The sequence below is a fragment of the Cynocephalus volans genome, chromosome 1 (assembly GCF_027409185.1).
Source record: "Cynocephalus volans isolate mCynVol1 chromosome 1, mCynVol1.pri, whole genome shotgun sequence".
Taxonomy (NCBI): domain Eukaryota; kingdom Metazoa; phylum Chordata; class Mammalia; order Dermoptera; family Cynocephalidae; genus Cynocephalus; species Cynocephalus volans.
The window spans coordinates 82761531-82786538 of record NC_084460.1 but is presented as its reverse complement, the minus strand read 5'-3'; the positions used below and the strand labels follow the sequence as shown (position 1 = coordinate 82786538).

Below are 25008 nucleotides of genomic sequence, written 5' to 3'. Positions count from 1 at the left end.
TATCCTCTCTAATTTCTCTCAGCAGTGGTTTGCAGTTCTCATTATAGAGATTTTTCACATCCTTGGTTAACTCAATTCCTAAGTATTTTATTTTTTTGGTGGCTATTGTAAATGGGCAGGCTTTCTTCATTTCTCATTCTGTATGTTCACTATTGGAGAAAAGAAATGCTACTGATTTTTGTGTGTTGAATTTGTATCCTGCTACTGTACTGAAATCATTCATCAATTCCAAGAGTTTTTTTGTAGAGGTTTTAGGCTGTTCGATATATAGGATCATGTCATCTGCAAACAGGGACAGTTTGACTTCATCTTTTCCAATATGGATGCCCTTTATTTCCTTCTCTTCTCTGATTGCTCTGGCTAATACTTCCAACACTATGTTGAATAGGAGTGGTGAGAGTGGGCATCCTTGTCTAGTTCCTGTTCTTAAAGGAAAAGCTTTCAGCTTTTCCCCATTCAGGATGATATTGGCTGTGGGTTTGTCATATATGGCTTTAATTATGTTGAGACACTTTCCCTCTATACCTAACTTATAGAGGGTCTTTGTCATGAATGAGTGCTGAAATTTATCACATGCTTTTTCAGCATCTATAGAGATGATCATATGGTCCCTGTGTTTGACTTTATTAATATGGTGTATCACATTTATTGATTTGCGTATGTTGAACCAACCTTGCATCCCTGGGATGAATCCCACTTGATCGTGGTGAATAATTTTACGTATGTGTTGCTGTATTCTGTTTGCTAGTATTTTAGTGAGGATTTTTGCATCTATATTCATCAAGGATATTGGCCTGTAGTTTTCTTTTTTGGTTATATCTTTACCTGGTTTTGTTATCAGGATGATGTTTGCTTCATAGAATGAGTTTGGGAGATTTGCGTCTGTTTCAATCTTTTGGAATAGTTTGTAAAGAATCGGTGTCAATTCCTCTTTGAATGTTTGGTAAAATTCTGCTGTGAATCCATCTGGTCCTGGGCTTTTCTTTGTTGGGAGCCTTCTAATAACAGCTTCAATCTCCTTTACTGTTATCGGTCTGTTCAAATTTTCTACGTCTTCATGGTTCAGTTTTGGGAGCTTGTGTGTGTCCAGAAATTTATCCATTCCTCCAGATTTTCAAATTTGTTGGTGTATAGTTGTTTATAGTAGTCTCGAATGATTCCTTGTATTTCAGATGAATCAGTTGTGATATCGCCTTTTTCATTTCTAATTTTTGTTTTTTGAGTCTTCTCTCTTCTTTTTTTTGTTAGCCATGCTAATGGTTTGTCAATTTTATTTATCTTTTGAAAAAACCAACTTTTTGATTCATTGATCTTTTGAATTGTTTTTTGGTTTTCAATTTCATTCAGTTCTGCTCTGATCTTAATGATTTCTTTCCATCTGCTAACTTTAGGTTTGGATTGTTCTTGTTTTTCTAGTTCTTTAAGGTGAAGTGTTAGGTTGTTCACTTGCCATCTTTCCATTCTTCTGAAGTGAGCATTTAATGCAATAAATTTCCCCCTTAATACTGCTTTTGCAGTATCCCACAGGTTTTGGTATGATGTATCATTATTTTCATTAGTTTCAATAAATTTTTTGATTTCCTGCTTGATTTCTTCTTGCACCCATATGTCATTAAGTAGAATGCTGTTTAATTTCCACGTGTTTGTATAGTTTCCAGAGTTTCGCTTGTTATTAATTTCTAGTTTTAATCAATTGTGGTCTGAGAAAATACATGGGATAATTCCAATTTTTTTGAATTTATTGAGACTTGATTTGTGACCTAATATGTGATCTATCCTGGAGAATGATCCATGTGCTGATGAGAAGAATGAATATTCTGAGGTTGTTGGATGGAATGTTCTGTAGATATCTGCCAATTCCAATTGGTCTAGAGTCTTGTTTAGATCTTGTGTTTCTCTACTGATTCTTTGCCTAGATGATCTGTCTAATATTGACAGTGGGTTGTTCAGGTCCCCTGCTATTATGGTATTAGTGTCTATTTCCTTCTTTAGGTCTAATAGAGTTTGTTTTATAAATCTGGCTGCTCCAACATTGGGTGCATACATATTTATGATTGTTATGTCTTCTTGATGGATCAGTCCTTTTATCATTAAGTAGTGTCCCTCATTGTCTCTTTTTATGGTTTTTAGTTTAAAGTCTATTTTGTCAGATATAAGAATAGCTACTCCAGTTCGTTTTTCTTTTCTGTTTGCATGGTAAATCTTTTTCCATCCTTTCACTCTTAGTCTATGTGAATCTTTATGGGTGAGGTGTGTCTCTTGTAGGCAGCATATATTTGGGGCCTCCTTTTTGATCCAGTCAGCCAGTCTGTGTCTTTTGATTGGGGAATTTAAGCCTTTTACATTAAGAGTTGTTATTGAAAGGTGTTGATTTATTCCTAGCATTTTATTGGTTGTTTGGTTGTCTTAGGTGTCTTTTGTTCCTTGCTTTCTGATTTACTGTTTGGTTTCTGTGTTTGTTGGTTCCTTAGGTTGTAGACAGTGTTTTTGTTTGTTTGTTTTCTCTTCATGAATGCCATTTTTATTATACTAGTGGGTTTAGATTTTTCTTGGGTTTTTATGGCAGTGGTAGTTATTTTTCAGGAACCAAACCCAGTACTCCCTTGAGGATTTCTTGTAAGGGTGGTCGTGTGGTAGTGAACTCCCGCAGTTTTTGTTTGTCTGAGAAATATATTTTTTGCCCTTCATTTCAGAAGGATAGCCTTGCAGGGTAGAGTATTCTTGGCTGGCAATCTTTGTCTTTTAGTATTTTGAATATATCATCCCGTTCCTTTCTAGCTTTTAGGGTTTGGGATGAAAAGTCTGATGTTAGTCTGATTGGGGCTCCCTTATAGGTGATTTGATGCTTCTCTCTTGCAGCTTTTAAGATTCTCTCTTTGTCTTTGAGTTTTGCCAATTTGACTATAACACGTCTTGGAGAAGGCCTTTGTGGGTTGAATACGTTTGGAGATTGTTGAGCTTCCTGGATCTGAAGATCTGTGATTTTTCCTATACCTGGGAAATTTTCTGCCACTATTTTGTTGAATATGTTTTCAATGCAATCTCCGTTTTCCTCCCCTTCTGGAATACCCATGACTCGGATATTTGAGCGCTTATGGTTGTCTGATATCTCTCTCAGATTTTCTTCAATGTCTTTGATTCTTTTTTCTTTCTTTTTGTCTGCTTGTGTTATTTCAAACAGCCCATCTTCAAGTTCAGAGGTTCTCTCTCCAACTTCGACAAGCCTGCTGGTTAAACTCTCCGTTGTGTTTTTTATTTCGCTGAATAACTTCTTCAGTTCAGCAAGTTCTGCTACATTTTTTTTCAGGACATTGATTTCCTTGTACATTTCCTCTTTCAGGTCCTGTATACTTTTCCTCATTTCATCATGATGTCTAGCTGAGTTTTCTTGTATCTCATTCAGTTTCCTTGGAATTATCACTCAAAATTCCTTGTCAGTCATTTCAAGGGCTTCTTGTTCTATAGGGTCTAGAGTTTGAGATTTATTAACTTTTGGTGGTGTACTTTCTTGATTTTTTTGTATTTCTGGTATCCTTTTTTTTATGTTTATTCATTGTGGCAGGGGGTTTCACAGTCCACCGGTTTGAGACTATTGACTAACTAAGATGTTGCTGTGGTTGCCAATTTGGTATGGCTACCTCTGTGACTGCTCAGTTGGCCTCTAGTGCCTTGTGTGTGTGGTTGCCTCGGGTCTTGGGCCTCTCTGGGGAGCCACCTCTCTAGTCAGCTTGGACTGTGCTGGGCTGCTGGATCACGGGGCGGTATCGCAGGGTGTGTAGTCTCTGCTGAGCTTCCACTTCCTGTGCAGGACTTCTCCCTGTTCTGTGAGCTCTGACCCGGGCTCTTGGATCGTGCAGTGGTGACCCCACAGGGTGTGTGGTTTCTGTCGAGTCTCCGCCTCCCTAGCCGGACGTCTCCCCGCTCTGTGTGCACTGGGCTGGGCTGGGACATGTCTTTTTAACCCTCGTCTATCAGCTGGGCCTTCAAGACCCTGCTCGGCACTGCCTCGCCCAGGAGGTCTACCAGGTTTCTGCTTGGAGCAGGCAACCGGTCACTCTGGGTGCCTTTGTAGCACTGTGTAGATCTTTCTCGGGACTTATCACCTTCCTCCTGGTATCACGGTTATTTGTGTACTTGTCTTATCTCCCACACCAGAGCATGAGCTCCTTGGGGGAGGAGCCTACAGCACACGGTTCACCTTTGAATCCCCCTGGCGTAGACCAAGTCCGGTGCCCGCCCGCAGTCAGCTCTCCGGCAGGTTCAAGCGAACTTGGGAACTCTCCGACCACACTATTCCTAACCAGAAATTGGTTAGGTGTTTTTCCGAACTGGTGGCCGCAGAGATGGCATCTGCCTCCCAGTAACAGGAAGTTTACCGGGGGCCGGAGCCCAGGGTGCGGTGGAGTGACAGTCGGCCCAGCCCGTACTTCGTTGCCCTCCCGACGCTGGCCGGGGACGCCTCACGCCACCAGCCCCGCCAGAGAACCACGGAGGGATTGGGAGGGGAGGCGGCCCACAGGCCCCGGGAAGCCCCGTGCCAGGGCAAGCAAGTGGGAAGGCTCAGTGAGGAGCCGAGCCAGGCGAGGAGGACAGGCTTGGCCAAGCCGGGCTGGAGCTGCCACCATCTGAGACAATGGAGGCAGCCCTGGGGGCAGTGAGTGGCCCGGTGGGGCAGGCGGAAGCCGGGAGGGCGTCTCCCCCCCCCCCCCGAGCAGGGCCAGGCCGGGGGTCACTCACAGGGCTGTGCCGGGTCGGGCGGCTCCCTCTCTGCCTCTGCTTTGTCACCGTCTCCGTTCTCGGCTGCTGCCACCTCGGGCTGCTCAGTCGGTCCTGCAGCGCAGCTTGGGCGCTCCCAGGAATCTTCTTTTATGCCGGCCTGAAACCTCGAGTCCTGAATAGGGCAGCTGGCCGCCTTCAGCGCGGCCCCGGCCTCCGGGATCCTGGCTGCATCAACAGCAGCCCCGGCACCGTGTTCCCAGTTTAGAGACTCGCTTTTGCAGCTAAGAAACAGTTCTTTTCCTGCTCCATACTTCAAAGCTGTTGCCTGTAAATGAGGCAGCCTCTCCTGCCAAGGGCAAAGTGGCGGTCAGCCCCCACGACTGGCCACCAGCAGCGGTCCTCCCTTAAGAGACGGCAAGAGAAAGGTCCACAAGTTTCCCAGCTGCCTAAGGCCCAGTGGCTGCCTTTTCCACCTCAGCTACTGCCACAGCCACCGCCATCTTAGGATCCTCCCACTACAGCTTTCTTAATGGCTATCAGAGTCCCCTTTATCACCTGCCTCCAGGATTAATTCTGCTTGGTCTAAGCTAATTATAGTAGTCTCTTCTCCTTGCCAGAGATTCATTTAGGACAAGGCATGTAAAGGCTTCTACCCAAAGAAATGTCAGAGAGGGATGTTTGGTGGCTTCTGGGAAAATTTTTTCTCACTTCTGAGGGGACACCAGAAAAACATGCCCTTCCTGCCTCTGGGGTCACCTCATTTGGATATGGCACGTGGAACTGCAGCCATCTCACATGCACAAGGGACCTAGCTTTGGGTTGAAGCCAGTGCTGAGGGCAGCAGGATGAAGACAGAACACTGAGATCCTTGGTGATATCATTAAGCCTCTGGATCAACTACATCTGACACTACTCTACCTCTGTTACTTTAATCCAAAGCATCCTGACTGATAAAATCTATTTTCAAATATATAATGATGTTCTTATAAACCTTGGAAAATACTTTCTTCAAAATCTTAGAAAAAAGAACCCCAATTTCATCCATTTATAAACTTCCTCTTCCCCTTTGTCAAAATTCACAAAACTTATATGCAAATATATAAAGATCTTTGAACAACAAAAGAATTATCTTAAGTTGGATAGGTAAAAACCATTTCTACTCCCAGGTCCCACAATTGGTGAAGATTAAAAATTTAAATAAACCTGATTTTATAGCATCTTCTAATTTCTGGAAGTCCAAAGAGGTTTGGGTAGGTTCAGTAAATCTCCAATTTATTAAAAAATTGTATGTCAAATATTTCGAGTGAATTATTTTGACTTCAAACTTAATTTATCATTGAAAAAAAAGCCATGCCACAAATTTGGCTCTAACCTACAAATAAAATAGTACTAATATATTACTGGGGACCTCCGGACCTCTTAGTACCCTTAGTCTTCCAGTCTCTGATCCTAAATGCCCACCCTCCCCAACTTAATTCTAAAGGTGAAGGAGAGTAGATGGAGTATAGATGGAAGAGCTAGAGACAGGTAGCACAGAGAAAGGTCTGTAGCACTTGAGGCCATTTAAGTGGCTCTATCTTTTTATAACAAACATTTTCTAAAAATGGGTACTCTGTCCATTTTTTAATTTTAAGAAAGTCTCCTATGGGTAGGAAGCATGAGTTTTATAAACTGATAAGACAGCATCAGCATTTCTGCAATTGTACAGTGATTTCATACAGGCAATCAGTTTAATGGATTTTAGTGAAGTGGTATATTGCTCCCTCAATGCCAATATACCCTAACTCTTATCATTTTTCAGCACTAATGTCACAAATTATGTTAAAATGTAATTTTAAAAAACCCCGCAAAGCATATATTAATATTAAATGGGCAGGTTCTTCAGAATATACAAAGAATTCTGTGCAAACTGGACTGTGCTCTCTTCACTTCTTGAGTTCCTAGAAGCAAATGTCATACAGTATCTATGGTTTAACAAGGCTGTTCTCCACATGAGACAGCCATATAGCCAAAGCTCTCCCTGATGTTATGAAAGGGAGGAGAATAATGACTTTTTTTTCCCTGGCAACCACGGTCTTGTTTCTTATCTCTCAGAAAGTTACCTCCCAGGCCCCGGGGCAGGGGGGTCCACTCATTCCTTCAACCCCAGCTATCATACACAATTGACCTACTGTACTTACTGTTCTATTAGCCACACTATTATAAAGCTGAATATTTGTTTTTTCTTGTTTTTAAAAGATAAACTATTTTGCTAGAAATAGTTCAAGTATATATTAATTTAATAGGAAATTTTTGGAATTTGTTCTCCCTTCTGATGTTCAGTATTTTATTAAACACATTGTTCTTAGGTGTAGCCCGTGGTCAATACAAACATTTGGTTGCTAAGCATTCTAAATATTTATATTTCTTCTGAGGTTCATCATTCTAAAATATAGGAACTGAAAACCAGAGCTACCAGATCATATACAACAAAGTATAAGAATTTACTTACTTTTCAAAGATTATATACATTCTGTTTTAGTGTTATAATTATAGATGTACTATGTTTATATTATAAAGTAATTTTCAAAATTTTGAAATAAATTTAATTTTTAAAATAAATAATGTGCTGGATATTTTACAAAGTTATTTCCTTATTATTTGTTTTCTGGTATTTTCTTTCTTGCTTTTATAAAGCACAATACACCAGCATTTCAAGGGTACCCAACTCTTTTTCTGAACCAAAAAATTGGTCATTTTAAGAAACAACTTCACTATTGTTTCTTATGGACAGATTTAAAAAGAAGCAAAGATTTTTAAAAAGTTCACAGAATATTTCAAATTAAGTTGCTGCATTTGAACAAGGGAAAACTTTAATATATGGATAAGTAAGTTGAGGGAAAGAAGCCCTTCAAGTATTTAAAAATATTTACCAGCCCTTCAATATATAATCTAGCCCAGCAAAGTAGCCAAGAAAAGCAGCAGTAGACTATTACCCACACACCGAATCACTGCCCAAAGTGTCAACAGAGAACACACCAGACCCCTTCTAAATCCTTCATCTTCTTACACATCTGCAGGGCCCTGTAATCTTACAAGTTGTTCATCATCTTACACGAGCATTTCTTTATAGTTGTCCATCTCAGTCACTGCCTTCTGAAGTTTTAACCCAAGTGCTTCTACTTGACATTGTAAATCTGAAATGACACAGTGTATTCATCTGATTAGTACATTTTAAGTGTCCAGATATTTTCATAGAGTAAACCATATTCTTTTAAAGTTGTCCCTCAGCTCCCTAAGAATAATGCAACTGTTTATTCCACTTTGCCTGTATGACCATATACAACTTGTCATTGACTGCTTGGTCCCTCCTACCCTAACATCCCACAGAATTAATGGGTTTTGACAGACCTGATTTTTTGGCCTCTTTCTGCCCTTACCATCATGCTAATTTTCAAACAGCTAATAGTCTAAATTTTACTAATGCTTTCAAAGGAAATTTATGTAGCTGACACATAAATTTCAGATCATGTGGCTCACTTCTGAAACACTTGATTGCCTGAGCTCACTCTTGTGGTCCAGAACTGAGAAGCATGGCTGAGTCCTTCTGGTAGAACTGAAATAGTCAAATCATGTGCCAGGCTCACAGTAAAGAATTTTTAAAACTCTGGGTGGCATCTTAAATGCATTTTAATGAATTTCAAAGCCAAAACAACACAAACAGAAGATTGGCTTCCACAGAGTCTTCAACTGGGGAATTTAAGCAGTATTTGAGGAAGAGTATTCAAGCAGCCACGTCTAACATGTGTGTGGATGCAGAACTGAAACTAAAGCAGAAAGAACAAATAGCTTAAATTATCTCAGTCCTGCCATTAGCTTGTATGGGGGAACTGTGATCTGAACCCTAGCCCCAATGACAGCCCTTGTTGGTACTCTTTTAAGGAATAAGTTTAGGTGGAATTTAAACTTACACAGATAGACTAACTGGTTTCTACAGAAAAAATAGTTCAAAACACTGGAATTTAAAATTTCTATGTTCCATCTGCTCAGGTGTTTTAATAACATATTTTTTATAGTAAACTTTAAAATCTTTATGCAGCCATACAAATACATAAAACTTATACACAAATCTTCAACCAGCCTTGTAAACTGTTTTACAAAGAGTCAATTTTTTAAATCACAAAATAAACTCACTCTGAACAAATACTTTAATAAGAATTTGCCAGACATTTGTATAAATCTTTATGCTTATCCAGTATTTTCACATACATTTTCATTTTTAATTAATTATTTTTAAGTTGACATATAAAAATTGTATATATTTATCCTGTAGATGTTTTGAAATATGTATTCAAGGGTTCTTCACAAAGATCATAAGAAAATAGAATTAAAAGATAATATGAGTCTTTCCGTCAGCTTTTTGAAGACCCTTGTACATTGTGGAATGGCTAAATTGAGATAATTAAAATCATGTTTTGTGGTGATAACACTTAAAATTTAGAGATTTTCCAGAATGCAATACATCATTACTAACTATAGTCATCATGTTGTACAAAGATCTCTTGAATGCATCCTTCTGTCTAACTGAAATTTTATATCCTTTGGCCATCTCCTCTCCTCCCAGTTATTTCATTTTATCCCTCACACTGCCCTGTAGGTGCTAATAGCTCCGCTTTTCAGATGAGGATAAAATGGGATCCTCTGATTCTTTTGCCTGGTATCTTACAATCAGTAAGTGAATTAGCCAGTGGTCAAACTGACTGCAGATTTTAAATTCTGCTGGGGGGGGATCTGTTTGAGAGGATGGCCCCTCAAAACAAGATTCAATATGGGCTTATTTGACAGGTAATATTTGTGGGGTACATCCCTATTTATCAAGTGATATCATTACATGGGGAAAGAGAGAAAATGACATATGCAAGAGAATTTATTTTTGAGCATAAGCTTTCGAAAATGGCAATCTTTTGTGAATGTACTGTAATGTGCTGCTTTGTTATTAAGCTCAAGTGGGATTGCAGAGGGGATCTATTCACACAGGCACAGTCAAAAGATTTTGATTCATCCTCTGAAGAATGAGAAGGGAAAGAAGTTGATGTTTGCTGATGGTGTACTATGTCCAGTCACTGTGCAGGGTGCTTTCTCCTATATCATTTCATCCTTAGTCACAACTACCATAAAGAACAGGTAAATATTTTACTTTTACAGGTAAACACTCTAAGGATGAGAGTAATTAATGAACTTATCAAAGGTCACACAGCTAGTAAAAAGTGATCCTATGGTTCAAACTCAGTTCTGCCTAATCCCAAAGTCCTTATCTCTCTCACGTTGAAACATAAAAGCTGCAAGGGAACATGATATTTGTCTATAAAAGTGTGATTAGCATGCCTATAGATCTGGTACCATACCAGAATCTCTTTAAAGATTCTGAGAATCCTAAGACAAATGAAAAGTATTACTTTATATAAAATATGTAGCAAACTGAAAGAATTTCTAACTCCAAAGCATGATTTAGATTTCCATTTTTGAAATTTTAAAAATTAATATATTATAATTAATAAAAGATATCAAGACAAATATGGTGTTATTGTGACTGATTTTCTAAGACTGACATCAAAGAGAACAATTATGCCTTCCTATTAAGTGTCCCTTGGTGCTTTTGTCAGGATATAATCCAAACTAGATGAAGCATGGGACTGAGCGCATATGATAAATTTCATGTTATTACTTCTAAATGCAGCTATAGTTAAAAGAGAGAATTGATTATCTTAAAAATAAACCCCACTGAACTGGTATTTGATATGTGAATTTTACGCAATTCAGAGAATTAGTAGAATAGACAGTAAAAACAACAGCTAATTCAAAGCCCATTTTTATAGTATTGAAAAGGATTCTTAGGCTCACATTAGAATATGCTTGTTCATCATAGTTACAGAATTTACCAGATTTAAAATAAAATAAACTACAGCTGACCCTTGAACAACATGGGGGTTAGGGCGCTGACTCCTTGTGCAGTCAAAAATCCGAGTATAACTCTCCAAAAACTTTACTATTGACTGGAAGCCTTACCAATAATATAAATAGTCTATTAACACAGTTTGCATGTTATATGTATTATATACTGTATTCTTACAATAAAGTAAGCAGAGAAAGGAAAACATTATTTAGAAATCATAAGGAAGAAAAAATACATTTAGAGTACTGTATGTACAGTATGTACTGAAAAAAATCCTTGAATAAGTGGACCCACGCAGTTCAATCCTGTGCTGTTCAAGGGTCAACTGTACACAATCATGACCCAACTCAAGAATAAAGAAAAACCAATTATACTTTCCAGTATTATTTTCTCTACCTACCCACCTAAATGTCCTTTTCTCCCTATTTCAACATAATCATAGATAGCTCAGCCTTAATTCACAGTACCTAGTGAAAAGAAAAGCCACTTCCTCCAAGATTATTTGCTATGTATTTTACATCATCTATGAGTAAAAATTGGGAAAATAAATAAATGTTTACTTTTAAAAACAGGAACCTCTGAAGGCTGTCATGTGAAGTAAACAGAAGCAGAAAATACAAGTAATGTCAACAAAGAAACCATTTTATATAAGCAGAGAAGATACCACATAGAATCGAGAAAAAGAGATTCATTATGAATTATCCTTCATGTAAAAAGCCCACCAGTGTATAATCAGGAGTTGATTTATATGTTTTTATGGCTTTTTTCTAACTTTTGGTTATATTTTCTCTAATTAAGAAGTGCTAAGTGTTATTTTCAAAAAACATAGGACATATTTTTGCTGTTCTGAATGAAGCATAGCATCCTATTGGTTTATTATGGGTTCTGGTAGATTAGTAAGGTCCTTTTGTTTTCAGAAGCAGAGTGGCCAGTTCCTGTCCTTAATAAATAAAGGAACACAGGGTAAGCAGCAGAGAGATTAAGCCACCTGCACAAAACAGCTCCTTTGGTTCTGAGGCAAGAAGTTCTTAAATAAGTGTATTGTTCTGTGCAGTCCTTCTCTATAGTTAAATAAATTCAGCTTCAATTTTCCATCATTCAGCATGACACTAGATTATAAGGAAAAGGCCCTGAATGCCTACAAAAAGAAAGGAAGCATTGGTTTTAAACACCATGCAGATGCAAGGCGGAACCCATGGAAACAATCCAAAATTTACAACAGCAAATTCTACTGTGATGTGACTGTGTTCTTTGCAGATATTAAATAAGAAGCAAATGATTTTAAATGAACAAGACAAAATAGAGCTCTTAGCCTCTCTTTATATGAAGCCAGCTGCTTGCTGGATAGCATTACACAGGCATCAGATTTGTGGTAATTAGTCATTTAAAAAAATCCTGTTATTCCAAAAGGTTTCTAGAAACTACAACAACAAGAGGTATTGATAGTTAGCTATTTTATAGGATAATATAAAACTTTACAAACACTTGGAGGAGGATATTAAGTTAGTATAATGTTTGAGAAAATAATAAATAAAACTTTCATAGTGGAAAATATTTCAAGCTTAAAATTTCCTGGATTAAAAAAATTTATTTTTACAAGTCTGGTTCAAGGTGCTATATGGAGGAAAATGATTCCAGTTTCAAGCAACAGAATGGAAGAAGAACAAGCAGGCAGAAGTGGCACACGGAAATCCAGGGGAAATTTTTTTTTAATGAGAAATTGAAGGCTGTATTTTTTTTTTTTAACAGTAGAGATAATCGAAGACAAGGAAAAACAAAAGTCAACACTCTTTTAACACATTCTAAGACAGGATAGTATAGAGGTACTGTGCATGAGCTCTAAAGCCAGACTGCCTAATTTCAAATCCTGGCTCTGCTTCCTACTAAGTGTATAACTTTAGACACTTCAGTTTCCTTATCTGTAAAATGGTCACTGATGCGTAGGACTGTTCTGAGAATTAAATGACAAAGGTAAAGAAGGAGAACAGTGGCTGGCACATGGAGAGTACTACATAAATTCAAGCTATTATAATTAATGATGGTGTTAAGGCCACTGCTCCACTTCTTTTCTGAATCTCATCATTTTTCACCTCGAGGACATTGCTCTTGCACTTGGGCTCGTTGTCACCAATTGTTATCCTTGTGTGGGAAGAGTAAAAACGGAGGGGTAAACTGTGTTTTTTTTCTTTAACAATCTATAGAGTATGGCAAATGTTAAAACTTTTAAAATATAGGTGACAGGTTCACACATATTTGTTATATTATTCTCTGTATTTTCTGTGTTTGAAAAATTTTATAGATATATTGTTTAGAGAGAGGCCTTGCTTGCATGGGTCTAAAATGACTACAAGCATGCTCTGTACCAAAGGGTCTAATTAGTTCTGTTCTGTGTATCTAAGGAATAAAGTAAAATAAAACAAAAAGGGGAAGAAAATTTGTTGGGGTGGGAGGAGCAGATGAAGTTGAAACAGCGATTAAAGACAACCTATTTGATTCTGTGAGTAGGGAGCAGAGAAATTCAATAGTAGCTGGAGGGGGATACAGTAGTGAGGGGGGTTGTTTGTATTGTTTTGTTTTTAAGATAGGTGATATTGAGACTTGTTCATTTGCATTTGGGAATGATCCATTCTAGAGGGTATCCACACTTATGAATTTAATGTATGCCTTCTAACCCGAATATTATGTGTGAAAAACTTGTACTTTTTTGCAGGTGTTTTACAAAATCAAATAGTGTTAAGCCACAAATCTCATTCTAATTCTTTCTTTTTCATTCAACATCATGTTTTTGAGACCTATCCATGTTGCTGTGTACAGATATGATTCATTCTTTTCTGACTGCTATATAATATTTCATCGTGTGCACACACAACATGTTACTTATTCAATCCTATAGTGATAGAACCTAGGTTACCTGAAACTTTCTGTCACCACAAATAATCCTGCAATAAAAGTTTCTTACCCATCCTGTGGTATACTTGTGGGAGGGCTATTCTGCAATATGTCCCCAGACCAGTAGTAGGTATGAGTATGAGGTCACAGGCATACACATACTTAAAACATGCACATGTTTCCCAGAATGGAGGCACTAGCTTACACTCCCATCTCACTGATTGAAGGTTCCTGCTTTCCTAATACTCATTAGAAACAGCTAGTTTACTAACTTTGCCCATCCAAAGGGTACAAAGTGTTGTCTCACTGTCAGTTTAAGTTGTAGTTCTTGGCTTACCACCACATCTGAGCACCTCATCTTATACTTCTTGGCCATTCATGATTGATTCCTTTTCAATGATTTGCTTTCCTCCACTATCTACTCCAACTGAGTTTTCTTCTCCACAGATACAGATCTCTTCAAGGTCACAAATGACCTTCTATATTGACAATTCCAAAATTTAATTGTTCTTATCGAATTCAAACTTTAAGCAGCATTTGAGGCAGTTGTTTTCTCACTCTTGGCAATACTCTATCACTTCTCAGTCTCTACTGATGATTCTCATTCTTAGATCCACTCTAAATGTTGGGGAAAACCAGGGGCTCTGTCCTTAGCCCATTTCTATACTGTGTTATATGCCAAGGTGATCTCATCTAGTCTCATGGCTTTGAATAGCATCTATATATGGTGTCTTTCATCATCATCATCACAACTAATAAATATGAAATATTTATTATGTGCCAGGCACTATATCCTAAGTGCTTTACACTCATTGAATCCTTAGAATGTAAACTTATAGAATGTAAGTTTCATAAGAACAGGAACCTTATCTGTTATATTCATAGTGCCTGAGATATAAAAGTGTTTTTAAAAATAATCATTGAAAGAATAAACATTTTGCAGACTTTAGAAATAAGAATGACAGTGAAATTAAATACCTAATATTAAAATACATGAAACAAATACAGTTGTGCAGTTTACATTGATATTATCTGGTATGTATCTTGGCATTAAAATGCAACTTTCTTATAAATATTTTATTTCAACACACACTTTTTGAGTACCTACTTCATCTATAGCTTGTTTCCATGCTAGTTAGATGCAGTGTACAAATATTAATAAGATCTATTCCCTTAGATGAATTACAATCAAGTACCTCATTTGGCCTTGATGAATGATAAATTAATGTTTTAAATAACAAATCAGTAACTCCTTTAAACTAAAGTCTGCTTTAGTTTTTCACCATTTTAAATTATTTTATTTAGTTATGTTGCTTTGCCTCACATGGATTTGTCACCTCTCTTCCCCTGGGCGATGGAGCTGCAAAAGGATTACTCAAAGCCCATCTCTTCTGAGCAGTGAGAGACTGCAAAGGGTTAATTTCCTGGAATCCTCAAGAGAGAGGCATTCCTTCCTTTGGAAATTAACCATGAACTGTTGTTCTTTCCCCACATTTATTCTCCAGACCAGGAAGTTACAGGAAAAGAACATAGGTGGACTTATAGTTTAACAATAGAGGCTGGTAGTATCAGTGAAATAACAGGGTGACATCCCATAATGCAATTTGCAAAAGGTTAAGTTGATCCACCAACAAAAGCTTGTTCTTAGCAAACGTTGTCCTTCCCCACAGCAACCTCCCCAGTATTTTACATATCAATCAAGTAACTTGTCTGTCCTTGAGCCAGCAACTTTGCTATGTTACAGAGACTTTAGCCTGAGGAAAGTTTCCTATCTTTTGCAAGGTTAACATTTCTATACATAATTCCAAAAGGTTAGGCTAAACCTGAGACTACAGGGCTTTGGAAAACTAGTCCCTGTGAAATACACTTGCTCCACAAATGCTGGTATACTCCACATAGTTAGATGTTAGATAATTATGTGGTTGAAGTTGTGGGATTTCTGATCATATATAAGCAATCTGAATGAACAAATCCATCTGCTACATTAGATATAATTTATATATGTATATTATTGTACAACAGTCTGCTGAGCTCTTAGCCCTTTACAAAAGTAATATCTCACTTAAAATTTTTATAATGAGCATTCACAGAGGAAACTTTTGCACACGTAAAAATATATACCAATAATAGAAGTTATTTAATGAGTATTCAACTATGTCAATTTCAAATTAATATATTTTAACTTCAGCAAACACTTTAAAAAGGTCAGATGGTGATACAGCCACTTAGAAAAATCATTTCATTTTAGGGTTTATATTTCAGAGGTTTGATTCACATCTATTTTGAAACAAGAATTCTTGAACAACATTCAACATTTTTTGCATTATGCCAGAAAGGATTGAAATAACATTTGGAGATTTTTATAAAGCAGATGCTAGAACAGGTGTGCATATATAGCTAAAAAATTTGGTTGGTACAGATGCAGTTACATTAAAACCAGAAAACTATTTGGCTGTGTGGGGTATGGGAGGGGGTAGGGGGTGGTGGTTGTAAATTAAAGCTAAAAAAAAAAAAATCAGAATATCTAAATTTATAAACAAACTATATTTTAATATTAAGGATCAAGACTTTCACTTCATGCAAAAATTGTTCATGCAAAAAATGCTTCTAAATCTTCATTGTATTTTTTACTTCAAATATTAAACCAATCCAATATACAGGAAGATAATTGTAACTTACAGTGGCTTATGAAATATGATGAATTATGAATGTATAATATAGAGAGTTTTAAATTCTAATTGTGTGGGCTTTTTTTTTTTACCCTGGTTAAACTATTTAACCAACCTTTCTCAACTCACAAAATGAATATAATACTTTGTCTATCTCATATGAACAATCCTGATGGATTTAGAAACTTTTCTGAATGCTTTACAACAGTATTTTGCTTTCTGATGAATCTGAACAAATAAATAAATTCACAAAATCACATGCATTTATAAGTTACAAAGAGATTTTTTTAAGACTAAAAAATATCAGTAAAGGATATGTATACCCAGAGCAAACTAAGTGAACTAAGTAGAAAGAAACAGGGATCTATAATGAATAAACCAGAATATTAGCTGAGAATACTTATGGGATTAAAAAAGAAAAAGACTTAGGGTTAATAATAAAGTATATGAATAATTGGAAGATAGAGAAGTTTATATCTAAAAATATTTAAGGCATTTTCTAAGAGTCACATAACCATATAAACATCAACTTCCTTTAATGAACTGATAAGTTGCATGATCGAGTGCTTGCAGAGATTCCTGTATTCAGGACTAATTCTACACAAAACTTCAAAGGAGACAGAATATTCACTTCAGCCACACAAAGTACTGATTCTTCTTTCTGTACCCTTTCTCTATGTGCTGAGAAGGCAGTAAAATAGTCAAAGGACAAGACATTCTTCAAAAGAGTGCTTTCATGCTACAAAACTACTTTAAATGAATTGCATTCTAAAAAAAATTCTACCACACAATTACATGACATAAAAAAGCAAAAAAAGAAAACCACCAACATATTTTTATAATTTAAAAATTTTAAGACTGAAGAGATCCTAAGACAATATTCACAGACATGTAAAAAATTTAGCTATGAGGATGTTATCATAATATCATTTCAACAGAAAAAAGTAAAAAGAAAAAAATAATAGGGTAAGATTAAGTAAATTATGATTCATTCAAACAACAGAATACTATGAATATTTTTGACATGGAAATACTTCATAATAGAGGAAATGGGTGTGTGTGAAAATTATAAAACTTTATTATCCTATTTTTGTAAAAATATGTATTAAAAATTTCAAGTCTAGACAGATACACGTCAAATGTTTATATAACTTTATCTGAATGTTGGAATTTCCTAATCAATAGTAAACATGGATTATTTTGGTAATAGGAAACACAAAAATCATATTAAACTAGTTTAACACTAAACAATGTAACATACATCTTATAACCTACCTCACAACCTGTTTATGGTTCTTGTAAGCAATCATCATGTGCCTACGTCCTTTGGACCGCCTCCGTACTCCCCATATAGAAACTTATGTTTACTACCAGTCATGCTGGAAGTGGCCTGGCACAGTAGCTAACTCTGAAGTATAAATTAATGGTAACAACGTATATGCTTTGATGCTCACAGGCAGTGGAGATCAGAGGTTAAGAGCTTAACAGTTCTGCTTCATTCTGCTGATTAGTAGCTATGTGGTCTTGGGGAAATGACTTAATTCCTCTAGGCCTCAGTAATCTCATTTGTAAACTGGAGATAATAAAAGTGCTTAACCCAGGAGGGTGAGAGTAGGGGGAACTTATGGCTGTACTGTACCTGACATGTGGTTAAGTGCTTTGTGAATGTTAGCTGCTATTTAGATTATAGTAGGAAATCTACCTGAACTCAAAGGAATATATATTTTTTAATGATGTAAGAACAGTATTTATTAGTGATTAGTGAGAAAGATGCTGGAGATGCTGACAAGAGGTAAGAGAAACTGGTCAAGGGTGTGAGGGTAAGGGGAGAGGGAGTCATTTGTTTCTCATTCAGACAGTGTCTCTATTACTCATGCTATTGGCCCATCAGTAAATGTGGTCAGTCTGTAAATGTCCATGAGCTGCAGGTATGTTCTGTGACTCAGTGAGTCCATTTGTGAAAGTGTGTCTGTGTGTGTAGGCAGCAGGGTGTCCATGTGGGTGCTAGAGAAGGGGCAGATTAAAGCTCCTCTCCCCTCACTGCTTAGCTGGAGTTGCCTTGAGGATGTATCATGCCTAATGTAGAAGCCATGTGTGACAGAGAAGACAGACATCTAGCACATTTCTTCCTAATCAAGCCTAGTGTTATTCATGATAGGTGCCTAATTAATATTGCTGAATGACCCCCCCCACCACCACCAAAAAAAAATGGTGATTGGTGTCTAAATGAGAAGAAAAGGGCTACTGGGGTGAGGGGAGGTGGGGGGATGCAGTCACATTAAGCCACAATATAGAATGGGAGAAAGAACGAAAGGAGAAAACCTGAGACTGGCTGATTTGGGAAATGAGGCAAAGGATGGTGCAGTCAAAGAGAAGGCAGAGAAGGTGGCAAGGCTAAGATCTAGCTTTGGAAGATGAAAACAACACCGAAGTTGGAAAACAAGGAGAGGAGAAGGGAGCAATGGCACCGGTGAAAAATGACCAGAGAATGAACCAGAATTACAGCTATCTCAAAGGAGAGAAAAGAGCTTCAGAGGAGAGACAGCCATCCTAAGTAGAAAATTCTTTAAAATGTTATAAAAAATTCTTCTAAAATTCAAACATTCATAAAACAAACATAATATGAAAGCTCACCATCGAGAGCAAAGGAAAAAGCAGGAAACAAAGATAATCTTATAAGACTCCAATGATCAAAGACTAAATGACTTCCATAGGAGACCCCTTTATTAGACTCCATATTTCAATGGTGACTTGGTACTAAAAAAGAATTCTCAGGATTCTGGTTAGTACTTATCTGGTTTGCAACCTGTCTAGAGACCTAGGAAAACTGTATTTTTTGTGTTGCCCTGCTTTGGGGCACAGAAGCAGCCCACAGTGTCCTAATACCAAGCTGGTCCCTTTTAGGGCTGTTGGATCTAGTGTAACTAAGGATCACTGCAAACCTCCTTGGTTTTCTGTTTGTAAAATCAGCACTTTTCCCCTTTCATTAGAAACCAAGGTTACAATATTCAAACTGGAGCTGAAAGGTTCAAAAGGTATCATAAAGGCTGGTCAAGCCACCACAGTGAGCTCTCTGAAAACCATACCTTGCAGGTCAAGTTCATAGACTCCTGCATCCCATACAATAGATGACTCCTGAATTTATCATAGCCACTCCTTTCCTTAGCAACCTGTTCTAAGAGCAGGCAGACTACTATCACAGCTAACTAAGGCTGACTGGAAAGTAAATTAGTGGAGGCAAATGGACGTTTGGGCAAAGAGAAATTAAAATTTATAGTTTTCCTTTGTGACTAAAGTAGTATCTAAGGAAATGCTAATACTTTTATCCTAAATATGATCATTTAGTTTTCCATCACACCAGAAAAAACACTTTAGAATGCAGTTTAATATTCTATATTTATATAGTTCTTTAGGTGTTTCTACATTTCACCTTGTTTATTCTCTTAACACTTTAAGGTTAGTAAGGAAAGCTACCATACTCCCATTTCATAGATAAAGTAACTGAGTCAAAGAAATTAATCACTGGTCCAGGGGGCCTGCAAGTGGCATAAACAGAACCAGAAGGCAGAAGTATTTTACTCCTGGATAGTAATTTTTTTCTACTGAGCCACATCACTCATTTTGACTTTTTTTTTCCACTTTATTGCAGAAACTACTAATTAAAGAATACAGTATTTCTATATGCTACAACACTGATGAAACTCACAGACATTATCCTAAGTGACAGAAGTCACACACAAAAGACCACATACCATATGGGTCTATTTCTATGAACTGTCCATAACAGACAAATCTATAGAGACAGAAAGGAGATTAATAGTCAGTGGGAGAAGGGCAGTAGTCAGTAGAGTAAGGGATTAACTGTTAATGGCCACAAGTTTTCTTTGGGGTGATAGAATTGCTCTAAAATTAGATCTTAGTGATGGTCACCCAACTCTGTAAATATCCTAAAAACCATTGAATTGTACACTTAAATTGGGTGAATTTTATGATATGTAAATTAAATCTCAATAAGGCTATTTCAAAAAAGTCAATTAGGATGTTAAAATGTTATGTAGAAAATAATTTCATTAAAATATTTGAGTATTACTTATTATAACAAACAACTTATTGGAAGAAAACAGTCCAAAAGTTTTTTCAATTGGAAAAAAATGTGAGAGTTGGTCAAATAAATTTAAGGAAGGATATTAATGCTGAAGTGATTTATATGAACTCTGTCTTCCAATATTTGTGACTGCTGACAAAAAGTAAAGGATACTTTATTCTACCAGGTGGGAAGAAAATCATTTAAGTGGACTGATTTGTGGGTCACAATGACCTCTAAGAGAAGTATTATCAATTGAGATAAATTGTACATTTTGTAAGTTATGTTAGTGTGAGCTAAAAATAAAATTACAAAACTTACGTAAATAAATCTTTAATAAGGAAACCAAAAATTTGATCTTCACAATTTTATTTTATATGTTTAGTTTGCTATGAAAAAATTTTTAAAGAATTTTGGGCGGGGGGTGGCTGGCCAGTATGGGATCTGAACCCTAGACTTTGGCATGAAAACATTAAATTTTGGCATTAAGAGTTAGGTTACTATTGATAGCCCATTATTTACCCTTAAACCACTATAATACTATATGGACTAGAATTAACAAATGTATTTAAATTTCTGAACTTCTATATTTCAAAAGGTAAATAAGAGGAAAATGTGAGACGAAGTTAAAAGTTTTTACATAGTAATGAATCATAAAAACTATATACTTGAATCAAAGTTGAAGCTGTTCAATGGTGATTTAAAAGAAAGAGTACAAAATGTGAAAATATGAGCATTTATTTAACTTTAGGAAACAAGCAAACAGTATCAGAGTTAGAATCAGAATCACAGTATATCAGAGCACAAAGGGGCTTCGAAGGTCTTATTCCAACCCATTTGTTGCCTAGGTGTGGACTCACACTCCTTGAGGACAAAGGGCATGTTAGAGCCACCTGGCTAATGTGTGGCGGGGTCATCATCTTCTGATTCTTGGCCTAGCATGCTTTCAATTAATATCACATTTGTAGGAAATATGGGGTAGGGGCTGGAAGAAACGACGGAGAGATAGTTACATAGTTTAAAATGGAGAAAGATAAAGATTATTCTAAAAGTGAATTCTAAAGGTAAATTATATGGGAATATGAAATATTAGAACAACTTTTAAAATGTATTTATAAGGAAACACAAAAATGATGTAATATTAAGCACGGGTTTAAGAATTCAAGGTATAAAGAAATATAGTTCATGTTAGGAAAAAAAATAAAAGAGTCATGTTAACTCATATACTAACAGAGAGAACCTAAGAGAGACTGAGGAAAAACTGAAAGTGTGGATAATAACAGGCCACAGTACATAAATTCAGGTGAGACGAATGAAGAGATTGCAAGACATAGGAGGAATAGATAATATAGAGTTGAATTCTGTAAAGGCAAAAAAAGAGTGGGGAGGTAAGGGGGGAGGAGAGGGGCGTAAAAAGGGTGGGGCAGAGAATTAGGCCAGGAAAACAGAAGGGAAATTTTCAACCAGTACTAGAAAGGAAGCCTTATGTGATATTTAACACTTAAAGCTGGTTCTACAAGTGTGGAAAAGCTGGTAAAATGGCTTGCAGGAAGGAATATAAACAATGCAAATGCTTAGAATTGGAGTTAAGATGATTAATTATAATAAGCCATTTACAAAGTTCATATAAAAAAAGTGAATTTAAATATCTTCTATTGTATTCTTTAAACAAATAAGTGTTTTTTAAAAACAAGACATAAGAAAGAAGAGTGGTATATTGGTCTGCCCTTATTTTAATTTGCTCAAAGAAAATCTAAAATGCTATTATGCACATTATGTTAATCCAATGATTTATCTGGGGAGAAGATTCACTGTAATGTATTGGTTTTCGCTGACATAATTTTTGAAGAGACATTGGTAAGCTGGAAAAGCTATAGATGATAGTTATCAAGACAACAGAAAATCTTACAGACACTAAGCAGATAGTAACAGAAAATTAGGCATGCATTTAAAAGAAAGGAGATTGAGAAGAAAGATGGTTGAAGTTCATGCAAATTATGAAAGTAAATGTCATAAGGTGGTAGAGAAAGTAAACTAAACATATTTAGTTGAATGACAACACAGTTGGAGCTAGTGAAATTTACCGAATATTCTTTATACAGAGGGAAAAAAAAAAAAAACCCTACCAAGAATTGCTAAAGTTAAGAGTACCTGCACATATGACTGATGTGAGAAGTCCCATAGAGACCCATGAAGAGTTGGAGAACATTCATGCCAGAAGCTGAAGTAAAGACAAAGCCCATTGGCTGTCATGAAGTAGAAGCCCAATAAATACTTTCTGAAAAACTGAAGTCAGTACCAGGACATGGTCAGCCCAGGACACACAGAAGACTGTGGTAAGAGGCTAGTGAACAGGGTAATGAATAATAAGCAGAAATAAAATCAGATTATAACAAGTAGAAAATAGGTAGTGGAGAGGAGGAGAGCAAAGGCGCAGGCATGGAGCACTGGAGGTGTGAACATCTGGGAAAGTCCCCCATGGGCCCTGGAGGGGAGAAGACAGTGTACCTAGTTTGAGATACAACACTGCAAGACCTGAGATGGAAACTTCGCTGTCTTTCTTGCACTTGTAGTTCTATAGCCTTCCTAAACCACTGTAACCACTTTTGCAAAATGAATTGGATGGAAACAATAAGTTGGTGCAATCAGTTCACCAGAGAGGTATTTGTGGACAAAGCAAGAAGTACATTTATGAACACTTCTCTAATTTTGATAATTTCCATCATGAGACCCTGACATAGGAATGCATCAGACTGTTATTGGTTTTTTAAAAAAAAGAAAAAAGAAAAAAAAAAAAAAAAACCAATAACCCGGTACCCTTCACACGTAGATACATAGGACGTGCTCCTTGTCATCTAGTTGGGAGTAGCTCTAGTAATCCTGTCCACCCTCATCTATCAATTTTAAATGGTTTTAAACAAGAGATAATATAACAGCCCTTTAAAATGTCTTTTTCTGTTAACATAGTTTGGGTGTTACCTACATGCAGCACCAGCAGTAAAAATGAAACTCTAATTTAGTCCTGAAATTATATGGCTCTTTGCTCTGCAATTACACTGCCCTTTAGAAGAGCCTGCATTACATCTATAACTGCACAACCTCTACATGAAGACTGAATAGATTAGGCTCTCCACCTGTACTTTTCATTTCGATATAGACTGCACTTAATGAAGGTGAGGCCTTAAAGAGTATAAAAACTGTAGCTGATTAGTACTACATTGTTTGGGGGAGGTTTTTACTGTAGGACATGAAATGTGAGCTAAGTCTTGAAAGATCTGTAGGGTTGGGATTTTTTAAAGTTTATTTATTGTTAAAATAACATCAGAAAGAAAATTTAAAAGGGGGGAAAATAAAAAACAACCCCTATTTCCATCACCCTGAAATTTATTTTCATATCTCCACATTCCCTTTTGGTTTCTATGTGCAAATATACCTATTTTGACCTAATTGTACTTATACATACATTTTGTGGGTGTTTATAATCATAAACATGTTCCTATGTTAATGTCCAGTGTTCATATTTTCATTTTAAAAGTCTGAATAATGTTGCAAATGTATGTGATAATTTATTGCCCATTTCATTAGTGTTGGCATAAATTATTTCTAATCATTCACTATTATATATATGATCTTACCACATAAATACTTTTCTTCTTCCAAATTGTTTCCTAAGCATAAATTCTCAAGAAAGTTACTTGATCTCAAACATTTCTATGGGTTAAAAGAGAAAAAGTAACAATTATTACCACCAAATGAAGAGAAACTTTACCATTAATGTTTGTGTACTAATGTAAAAGGTAGAGATTTGTTTATGAAGTTACTAGTAATTAAACATTTTGTGTTTATTTATTATGTGTATTTCCTTTGTTAATGGTCTGTTTTTGTTTTTCAACCATTTGCCTGCTTGAGGTCCTGGGGTTTTCTTACAGAAATGAATAAATCCTTTATATGGTATGGATTTTAACCCTTTGCATATTACACATGATATAAACGCTTTTTGTCAGTTTGCTATTTTTAGGTTGTTTGGCAGTTTTTAAACTCAGGGATTCTATATTTTTTTAATAAACAAATTCTGTCAATATTACCCTTTGCAATTTTTAAAGTTCTGCTTTATCCTTCCAGAATTAGGATATGCTCTGGGTTTTTTTGTTTGTTTGTTTTTTGTTTTTGTTTTTGTTTTTTGGTGTTAGTTTTCCTTTACTTAACTTGAGGTTTATTTTTGTTTACTTGGTTTATTTGTTTTAGTTATCCCTATACTTCTTATTATATAATTTTGCTTTTCTCTATTGTTAATAATCTTTATATTAAAATCTGATTTTACTTCTGGATTTGCTACTCTGTTCTAAAGAAATAAATATATTGCCATTTTTATAGCAGCAAAGTATCACTATAAAAACATAGTCTAAATATGCTAGGACTAGGTTACCAAACATGGTTCTTCCTTTCCAGACTATTTTAAAAAATATTTTTCCTGAGATCTTGTCCAAGAACAATTGACATCAAGCAGCTGAGGCAGCAGTGAATTCATTCAAGGATCAACTGGGTTCAGGACCAGAGGATGAGGTGGGTCAGGTAGGTGTCCAGTGTCTTAGGGACACAGCAGCTGTATCCTCATCAGATAGTCCTTGTGACATGATTTTGGCAAAGTCTTGCTTAACCGAGTTCCTAACCACTTTCTAAGCCTAGTTCTACCTTTTCAGTGATTATAAATATCT

At 36.3% G+C, this 25008-nt stretch overlaps 1 protein-coding gene across 1 annotated transcript in view; it reads right to left on the bottom strand.

Annotated features, from left to right (window-relative positions):
- LEKR1 (leucine, glutamate and lysine rich 1) overlaps positions 1–25008 on the bottom strand; it is a 190207-nt gene that overhangs the window by 66637 nt on the left and 98562 nt on the right. Inside the window, exon 5 of the mRNA XM_063096049.1 lies at positions 7814–7895. Within this exon, the coding sequence (XP_062952119.1) occupies positions 7814–7895 (82 nt within the window). The remainder of the gene's footprint in view (positions 1–7813; positions 7896–25008) is intronic.